General features: G+C 42.3%; 1 protein-coding gene across 1 annotated transcript in view; it reads right to left on the bottom strand.

Annotated features, from left to right (window-relative positions):
* The window catches only part of mrc1 (mannose receptor C-type 1), a 139,921-nt gene that overhangs the window by 4,154 nt on the left and 124,859 nt on the right, over positions 1-10,908 (bottom strand). Inside the window, exons 26-27 of the mRNA XM_033015268.1 lie at positions 6,226-6,375; positions 5,551-5,667 (exon numbers count right to left, since the gene is read on the bottom strand). Of these exons, the coding sequence (XP_032871159.1) occupies positions 5,551-5,667; positions 6,226-6,375 (267 nt within the window). The remainder of the gene's footprint in view (positions 1-5,550; positions 5,668-6,225; positions 6,376-10,908) is intronic.

Raw genomic sequence — 10,908 nt, 5'->3', positions numbered from 1 at the left:
CTTTTATGTGTCTGCTCCATCCATCCTCCCTGGCTACAATCAACACAAAGAATCCACCATATAACATCCTGCCTGTGCCAACAGTGGAAGAATGATGGCACATTTGATTTTGCCCTACATCCACGTTCCTGCCTGCCCCTCATCATTTTGTCTCCCCTGAGAACTATAAATAAGGTCATAAGGTCATAAATGATAGGAGTACAATTAGGGCATTCGGCCCATCAAGTCTACTCCACCATTCAATCATGGTTGGTCTATCTCTCACTCCGAACCCCATTCTCCTGCCTTCTCCCCATAACCTCTGACACTGGTTCTGGATAGTAAAAGCTTCTTTAGGTGTGTGAAGAGGAAAAAATTAGTTAAGACCAAAGTTGGACCCTAGAAGACTGAAAAAGGTGAATTTATTATGGGGAACAAGGAAATGGCAGATGAGTTGAACAGGTACTTTGGATCTGTCTTCACTAAGGAGGACACAAACAATCTTCCTGATATAGTAGTGGCCAGAGGATCTGGGGTGACAGAGGAACTGAAGGAAATTCACATTAGGCAGGAAATGGTGTTGGGTAGACTGATGGGACTGAAGGCTGATAAATCCCCAGGGCCTGATGGTCTGCATCCCAGGGTATTATACGAAGTGGCTCTAGAAATCGTGGATGCATTGGTGATAATTTTCCAATATTCTAAAGGTTCAAGATCAGTTCCTGTGCATTGGAGGGTAGCTAATGTTATCCCACTTTTTAAGAAAGGCGGGAGAGAGAAAACGGGGAATTATAGACCAGTTAGCCTGACATCGGTGGTGGGGAAGATGCTGGAGTCAATTATAAAAGATGAGATAGCCGAACATTGGGATAGCAGTAACAGGATCGGTCCGAGTCAGCATGGATTTACAAAGGAAAAATCATGCTTGACTAATCTTCTGGAAATTTTTGAAGATGTAACTAGGATAATGGACAAGGGCGAGCCAGTGGATGTAGTGTACCTGTACTTTCAGAAAACATTTGATAAGGTCCCACATAGGAGATTAGTGGGAACAATTAGGGCACATGGTATTGGGGGTAGAGTGCTGACATGGATAGAGAAGTGGTTGGCAGACAGGAAACAAAGAGTAGGGATTAACGGGTCCCTTTCAGAATGGCAGGCAGTGACTAGTGGGGTACCGCAAGGCTCGGTGCTGGGACCGCAGCTATTTACAATATACATCAATGATTTGGATGAAGGGATTCAAAGTAACATTAGCAAATTTGCAGATGACTCAAAGCTGGGTGGCAGTGTGAACTGTGAGGAGGATGCTTTGAGAATGCAGGGTGACTTGGACAGGTTGGGGGAGTGGGCAGATGCATGGCAGATGAAGTTTAATGTGAATAAATGAATGAAAACTTTATTGTCATTCAGATATACACCTAGACACAGTGCACCTTGAACGAAATTTCGTTGCATTTGACTCTCCAATCAGGTAAATAGTAAAAGTAAAAGTGCTAGGTGCGTCCATAAAAATGCCTCATGTGCATGGTTCTGTAAAATAAATGTATATAAAAAGTTTTTTAAAAAGTGTCTATATTTAAAAAGTTCTAGCCTCGGTTTTGTTGATTGTTCAGTAATCTTATGGCCTGGGGGATGAAGCTGTTGCAGAACCTGGTTGTACCTGTAATGTACCAGAACCTGTAATGTGAAGTTATCCACTTTGGTAGCAAAAACAGGAAGGCAGATTACCATCTAAATGGCGTCAAGTTGGGAAAAGGGGAAGTACAACGGGATCTGGGGGTCCTTGTACATCAGTCTATGAAAGTAAGCACGCAGGTACAGCAGGCAGTGAAGAAAGTGAATGGCATGTTGGCCTTTATAACAAGAGGAATTGAATATAGGAGCAAAGAGGTCCTTCTGCAGTTCTACAGAGCCCTAGTGAGACCACACCTGGAGTATTGTGTGCAGTTTTGGTCCCCTAATTTGAGGAAGGACATCCCTGCTCTTGAGGGAGTGCAACAGGGTTATTTTCCCGGGATGGCAAGACTGTCATATGCTGACAGAATGGAGCAGCTGGGCTTGTACACTTTAGAAGGATGAGAGGAGATCTCATTGAAACATATAAGATTGTTAAGGGCTTGGACACGCTAGAGGCAGGAAACATGTTCCCGATGTTGGGGGAGTCCAGAACCAGGGGCCACAGTTTAAGAATAAGGAGTAAGCCATTTAGAACGGAGATGAGGAAACACTTTTTCTCACAGAGAGTGGTGAGTCTGTGGAATTCTCTGCCTCAGAGGACGGTGGAGGCAGGTTCACTGGATACTTTCAAGAGAGAGCTAGATAAGGCTCTTAAAAATAGCAGAGTCAGGGGATATGGGGAGAAGGCAGGAACAGGGTACTAATTGGGGATGATCAGCCATGATCACATTGAATGGCGGTGCTGGCTCGAAGGGCCAAATGGCCTCCTCCTGCACCTAGTGTCTATTGTCTAACCAAGAATCTATCTATCTCTGCCTTAAAGATATTCCCTGACATGTTTTACAGCCTTCCGTGGCAAAGAATTCCACAGATTCGCTACCCTCTGACGAAAGAAATTTCTCCTCAACTTCCTAAAAGAACATCCTCTAATTCTGAGTCTATGACCTCGAGTCCTAGACTCTCCCACTAGTGAAAACATCCACTCCACATCTATTCTATCCAAGACTTTCACCGTTCTGTATATTTCAATGAGGTCCCCCCTCATTCTTCTAAACTCCAGCATTTAGCATTCCAGCATTCTTCTAAAATCAGTCTATATAGTGGGGTGGAAGATTGCAACCTTCACGTGGTCCGCCCTGTTTCGACGAATGCAATCAACCTGGCGTGCACAATCAAGTAAGATCAAATAGAACAAGTTGTCCTACAACTTTAGGCTGAAGAAGTCTATATCGTCCTTATATTTTATGGACTATGCATTTCTGTGATAGGGAGTTCCAGAGAATTATTCTTCCAGGAGAAGAAACTCCTCCTCATGTCATAGAACATAGAACAGTGCCGCACAGGAATAGTCTGTGCTGAACATGATGCCAATATAACCTCATCTCCTCTGTCCGCACATTATCCGTATCCCTCCATTCCCTGCATATCCAGGTGCCTATCTAAAAACCTCGTAAACGCCACTATCCTATCTGCCCAAGGGAAGAAATATCATTTCACCGTCCATCCATACATAATTTTGTATTTCAATACAATCCGCTGCAATGCTCCTAAACACCATTTGTCCAATCTGCTCAATCTTTCATTCCACAGCAATCCCTTCATTTTTGGATAAAGAACTTCTTTTATTTCATGCTATTTTGAATTCAACAGCAATATGCTTTTATGTAGTGCATGCTTTGCTGCAACATTTTGTAAGAAACTTACAAAATTCTTAAGGGGTTGGACAGGCTAGATGCAGGAAGATTGTTCCCGATGTTGGGGAAGTCCAGAACAAGGGGTCACAGTTTAAGGATAAGGGGGAAATCCTTTCGGACCGAGATGAGAAAAACATTTTTCACACAGAGAGTGGTGAATCTCTGGAACTCCCTGCCACAGAAGGTAGTTGAGGCCAGTTCATTGGCTATATTTAAGAGGGAGTTAGATGTGGCCCTTGTGGCTAAAGGGATCAGAGGGTATGGAGAGAGGGCAGGTACAGGATACTGAGTTGGATGATCAGCCATGATCATATTGAATGGCGGTGCAGGCTCGAAGGGCCGAATGGCCTACTCCTGCACCTATTTTCCATGTTTCTATTTCAGAGAGAACTATACTACAATTAACAATCTCCCACATATCAGAGCAAATGGCCAAAATGGCCAGTGGTCAATGAGATGGATTCTAAGAACTGTGGTTGTTTGAGGAGTTAGCCATACACAGGTTTGACCCAAGACCAATTAATCCCAGAGAACCAATAGGTCAGCAAGGAGGTCAGAAGTCTGCTCTCCCAGCTTTGACAAAGAGTTTAATTTGTTAATTTCAACCTGTTAATTGCTGCAATTGCCTTCTTCCATCAGTCCATCGGTCCAAGGAAATGCTGTGGTAAAGGTTTATCCTCATATGGGCACAGCTAACATTGCATTTAGGCAGAATACACCTTTTTACTTGATAATCACAACCAAAACAGCCAAACAATGGGTAGCAAAGGTCTGCTAGCACCAGTGGAATTAAATCAAATTTAATAATATTTAATTGATTATGAGTAAATAATACAGTACCTTCAGTACAGAAACAGTTCCTTTGGCCCAACTCGCCCAAGCGGATCAAGATGCCCCATCTAATCTAGTCCCATTTGCAGAGATTTAGTCTTTATTCCTCCAAGCCTTTCCTACCCATTCACCTGTCCAATAGGCTTTTAAATGCTCTTATTGTACCTGCTTCAACTACCTCCTCTGGCAGCTAATTTCGTACCCCCATCACCCTTTGAATGAAAAGCTTGTCCCTCATGGTTACTATTAAAGCTTGTCCCTCAGGTTACTATTAAAACTTGTCCCTCAGGTTACTATTAAAACTTGCCCCTCTCACACTATGCCCTCTGGTTCTTGATTCCCCTGCCCTGGGTAAAATGCTCTGTGCATTCACACTATGTATTCCCCTTAGCCTCTTCAGCTCCTCCACTCCATGGAATAAAGTCCTAGCCTGCTCAACCGCTCCACAATGTTGAGGCCCTCGAGTCCTGGCAACATCCTTGTACATCTTCTCTGCACTCATTCCAGCTTAATGACATAAGCATACATTATTCTGAGTGCTGGCAGTATATGCAGGAAGTGGAGAGGAGAGAATAAAAACAAGGGCAAAACATTGCACTTTTGCTTCTACAACAACATATATGTTGTTATAGTTAAAATATGTTTATATATGTTCATGATTACTTTACCAATAGTTTTGAAAAGCATAAGACAAATTAACATTTTCTCGTACACGTTATTTGGAAACGGGTGTAAGGATTGCATGGCATAAATTGTACTCGGCTTGTACTCGCTAGCATTTAGAAGATTGAGGGGGGATCTTATAGAAACTTACAAAATTCTTAAGGGGTTGGACAGGCTAGATGCAGGAAGATTGTTCCCGATGTTGGGGAAGTCCAGAACAAGGGGTCACAGTTTAAGGATAATGGGGAAATCCTTTGGGATCGAGATGAGAAAAGCATTTTTCACACAGATAGGGGTGAATCTCTGGAACTCTCTGCCACAGAAGGTAGTTGATGCCAGTCCATTGGCTATATTTAAGAGGGAGTTAGATGTGGCCCTTGTGGCTAAAGGGATCAGGGGGTATGGAGAGAAGGCAGGTACAGAATACTGAGTTAGATGATCAGCCATGATCATATTGAATGGCGGTGCAGGCTCGAAGGGCCGAATGGCCTACCCCTGCACCTATTTTCTATGATTTTCTATATATGTTCATGATTACTTTACCAATAGTTTTGAAAAGCATTAGACAAATCAACATTTTCTCAAACACCTTATTTGGAAACGGGTGTAAGATTGCATGGCATGAAGATAAACTCATAGGTTGTCCTGAACCTTCTAATTTTGAGACAGGGTAAAATTAGGACACTGGAAGCGTTTTTCTTACCTTCAATATTCCTGTACATTCCTATCCAGAAGGCCGGTGACTTGTCAACCATGATTTCTGTTGTTTGCAACAAGAAGTTGCTTTCTGGAGTATCATCAATACTTACTAATGAAGCCCCTGATAATGAAGAACAATGTGTATTATTGATTCAATGGTTCAACGATTCATTATTGTCACAGCACAGTGACATTCTTTTGCACAACCCACAAATGCCCTGTCACCACATTTTGGTGCCATTTAAAAAGAAAACGTCTTTGTGCCAAAAAGGAAAAATGGCAGCAAAGTTCAAACCAATGCCAATGACTTCACATTTTGTGATCGACTAACAATTATTGAGTGAAGAAGCTGACAGTAAATATACAAACAAAATGAATGCTTCTGATCAAAGGTTTTTGAGCTGAAATATCTTGTTTCTCTCTCCACAAATACTGCTGAATATTTCCAGCAATTGCTTTATTTTTTTATCATCGGGACATATGCCACATCTCATGAGTTTGAAGTTATTACATTTACAGAATGATGTGGAAATTACTATAATATTTGGTATTTATTTATATGAAGCAGTTTGCTGGTGAGATAGATGTGGATTAATTTAAAAATATATAATAAATTGACCCTTCCAGTTAATCTTTAAAATGATGTGTTTTCACACCTACCATAAAGGAAAGTTCTTACCATAACGAATGCAGTCGAGGCTGGCAGAGGCCCATTGTTTTTTAAGTGCTGTTTCAAAGAAGTAACAGTGGCCATGGAAAGGGATCCAAGCTTGGGTCACCTTTTCTGGACATTTTCCAGGGAGTTGAGGTCGCTCGGTAACCACGGGCTCTGATGAAATTAATCAATGATAAAATTGATCATTCTTCCTTACTCTTCAGTTAATTCGAACGCTTTTATTCACAGGAGACAATACAATGCAGGTGCTGGAATCTTGAGCAAAACACACAAAATGCTGGAGGAATTCAGCAAGTCAGGCACCATCTGTGGTGGGACTCTTCCTGAGACTGATCCCGTCCCAACCCGAGACCTCTCCATTCCCTCTCCAGATGCTGCCCGAGCTGCTGAGTTCCTCCAGCACTTGTGCTTTGCACTTTTATTCACACTTCTGAAGATTCTCTGAACACACACAATTACCATTTGAATAAATGAACTATTTTTCTGCAAGAAGCTTATCCATGGTGTACTTGACTTGGCCTGTCAAAATACCTTTCAAATGTTGTAATTTTAAATGTTGTAAATGACAACTAATTATGTACTGAATTTTGGAATGATTTACTTTGCAGTTTCCACTTTTGAATTGGAATTATTTCCTTTGCAGATTCTATAATTGATGACACTTTCTACTAAGTAAATTAGCTGTCACTTTACAATATTTAAAATTGCAACATTCAGAATGTTTAAAACAGGACAGCAAGATTTGTGGTGGTTTCTTTCATCTTGAATGCAGTCTGTTTCCAATAAAATCTACTTCCATTTATAAACTTCCAATTAATGATTTTCTCATAGATTCATAGAAACATAGAAAATAGGTGCAGGAGTAAGCTATTCGGTCCTTCGAGCCTGCTCCGCCATTCAATATGATCATGGCTGATCATCCAACTCAGTATCCTGTACCTGCCTTCTCTCCATACCCCCTGATCCCTTTAGCCACAAGGGCCACATCTAACTCCCTCTTAAATATAGCCAATGAACTGGCCTCATGACATTATACAGCATGGAAACAGGCTCTTTGGCCTGACTCGTTCATGCAGATCTAGATGCCTTTCTCAGCTAATCCCAGTTAGAACATAGAACAGAACAACATAGGAATAGGCCCTTCAGCCCACAATGTCTACGCCCAAATTAAACTAGCCTCCTCTGCCTGCATGTGATTAATATCCACACAATTGTCTGTGTTTGGCAAAAACTCGAAAACTTTCGAATCCACGTCCCTGTCCAAATGCTTTTTAAATTGTACCATTCTCTACCACCTCCTCTAGCAGCTCGTTTGTTATAAAGCAATGTACGCGTACTTGATTTGTTAGTACCTGTACAAACAATCTTTCAATAGCAATTGATATGTGAGACAGGTGAAGATTTGTCATCACATTGACTGGCTGTAGTTCTATCATACATTGTTGTTGTACAGGCCATTCCCTTAAATACCGACTGATATTAACCACAGTTCATTGGCATAATTTACTGTTGACACAATTAGCTATTGCAAATAATCTCTTTTGGATGTAACAGAATGTTATCTCTAGAAATACATTGTGTGTTACGAAGTACACAGATGATATAATGGAAAGAAAGGAAAAAGAGCTAAGTGGCTAGAAGATAAAAATCAATGGCATGTGCTTTTGAGTTTGAAGATGATTCATAGAAAAAGCACGATTATTGTGGAAAGATATAAAATAATGGATCTTCTGAAAATGTTTGTGTAGCTTTGGCTGGATTTGAATTGTAGGAATGGTGTAAGGAAAATAAAATGTAATCAGTGAGACAAAGTGTAAACGGTTTTACCAAACGCATGCGCTCTGTCCACAAAGGCCCGTGGGATCTCTCTGTTTCTGCCAATTTAACTCCCCTTTGCATTCCCAGGCCAACCTTTCTGACCTTAGCCTCCTCCATTGCCAGAGTAAGGCCAATGCAAATTGAAATAACAAAAACTCATATTCCACTTGGGTAGCCCACAACCCCTTCTCTTCGAACCTCGCAGGCCGCCACCCCCCACTAGTGCTCACAAGTTTCACTCATCACCCCCTTCTCCCTGCTCCTTCTCACTGCTCTTTATGTTCACCTCCCACTCTCCTCATCTCCAAGTCCCTTCACCATCTATTTTAACCCTCTCCCCTCTTTCTCCTGCCCCTTGTCCCCATCCATCCATATGCCTCCCTCCAGTTTGCATTTCACTCCTCTGTTTCTTTTGACTTCTTTTGACACTTTTTTGGTCTTCTTTTCACCTTCAGCTTTTGTTGCTTACTCGATCTATCTGCCAAACATCCTTCCCCACCTCACCTGTATCCACCTATCACCTGCCAGGCTTTCCCCCAACCTCAGCTGTCTTTTGCAGCTTTCTCCCATCTACTCCATCAGTCTGAAGATGGATTCCGACCCAAAACATCATCAGTTCATTTCCCTCCACAGATGCTGCCTAACCCACTGAGTTCCTCCAGCAGTTTGTTTCCGGCTCATGATTCCGGCATCTGCAGTACCTTACGTCTCCATACCCATGGTGCGTGTATATCCCCCACGGATTTGAAAACATAAAGAATCTCCATGGTCACATTGGTAATTGAGGCTGGGTTTGACCAAGTAGATCAGGGTGATGCAGGAGCTCATGAGGAAGAGCTCACAAATGAGGAACAGTTGGCGCCTTTGCACAGAGTGTGATCATTAAGCCACCAACATAGCAACGCAACCACCGAAACATCTTCCTACAAATAAATATATGGAGATGTGCTGCTGCAAGGAAAAGGCGATCGGCATCTTCAGAGATGCTGATACCAACATGGAGCACAGCATTAGATGTGGCAAATTAATGGAAAGTGTCTTATTTGATCGAGACATCAGTTGACACCTTCTTTAAGTCTCGCTCATCTGCCATTCCACAACATTCATAGGTTGAACCTTGGCCATCAACTCCATCCAGCTCAGATTCACCAGCTTCACCAGCAGCTGAAACCCCATGATGTTTACCTCCCCACCTGCCAACATCACATGCAAAGTCACCGCAAGGGAGAGGGGGAGGGGGGAGAGGGGGAGCGAGGTAAAGAAACATAGACATAGAAACATAGAAAATAGGTGCAGGAGTAGGCCATTCGGCCCTTCGAGCCTGCACCGCCATTCAATATGATCATGGCTGATCATCCAACTCAGTTTCCTGTACCTGCCCTCTCTCCATACCCCCTGATTCCTTTAGCCACAAGGGCCACATCTAACTCCCTCTTAAAGATAGAGAAAGAAAGGAAGAGAGAAGTACAAGAAGATAGGGAAAGAAAGAGGGAGAGAAAGAGAGAGAGAAATGGAAAGGGAGAGATCCCATATGTTTCTCTTGATGAGTACCCTTGATTTAACCATATAACCATATAACCATATAACAATTACAGCACGGAAACAGGCCATCTCGACCCTTCTAGTCCATGCCGAACACATAATCTCCCCTAGTCCCATATACCTGCGCTCAGACCATAACCCTCCATTCCTTTCCCATCCATATAACTATCCAATTTATTTTTAAATGATAAAAACGAACCTGCCTCCACCACCTTCACTGGAAGCTCATTCCACACAGCTACCACTCTCTGAGTAAAGAAGTTCCCCCTCATGTTACCCCTAAACTTCAGTCCCTTAATTCTCAAGTCATGTCCCCTTGTTTGAACCTTCCCTACTCTCAGTGGGAAAAGCTTTTCCACGTCAACTCTGTCTATCCCTCTCATCATTTTAAAAACCTCTATCAAGTCCCCCCTTAACCTTCTGCGCTCCAAAGAATAAAGCCCTAACTTGTTCAACCTTTCTCTGTAACTTAGTTGCTGAAACCCAGGCAACATTCTAGTAAATCTCCTCTGTACTCTCTCTATTTTGTTGACATCCTTCCTATAATTAGGCGACCAAAATTGTACACCATACTCCAGAATTGGCCTCACCAATGCCTTGTACAATTTTAACATTACATCCCAACTTCTATACTCAATGCTCTGATTTATAAAGGCCAGCACACCAAAAGCTTTCTTTACCACCCTATCTACATGAGATTCCACTTTCAGGGAACTGTGCACAGTTATTCCCAGATCCCTCTGTTCACCTACATTCTTCAATTCCCTACCATTTACCATGTACGTCCTATTTTGATTTGTCCTGCCAAGATGTAGCACCTCACACTTATCAGCATTAAACTCCATCTGCCATCTTTCAGCCCACTCTTCCAACTGGCATAAATCTCTCTGTAGACTTTGAAACTCTACTTCATTACCCGCAACCCCACCTATCTTAGTATCATCTGCATACTTACTAATCCAATTTACCACGCCATCGTCCAGATCATTGATGTACATGACAAACAACAGTGGACCCAACACAGATCCCTGTGGCACCCCACTCGTCACTGGCCTCCAACCTGACAAACAACCATCCACCATTACTCTCTGGCATCTCCCATTCAGCCACTGTTGAATCCATCTTGCTACTCCACCATTAATACCCAACCATTGAACCTTCTTAACCAACCTTCCATGAGGAACCTTGTCAAAGGCCTTACTGAAGTCCATATACACAACATCCACTGCTTTACCCTCATCAATTTCCCGAGTAACATCTTCAAAAAATTCAAGAAGATTAGTTAAACATGACATTCCAGGCACAAATCCATGTTGACTGTTCCTA

Source organism: Amblyraja radiata, chromosome 2 (genome assembly GCF_010909765.2).
Source record: "Amblyraja radiata isolate CabotCenter1 chromosome 2, sAmbRad1.1.pri, whole genome shotgun sequence".
NCBI lineage: Eukaryota > Metazoa > Chordata > Chondrichthyes > Rajiformes > Rajidae > Amblyraja > Amblyraja radiata.
This window is presented reverse-complemented; position numbering and strand designations above follow the sequence as displayed.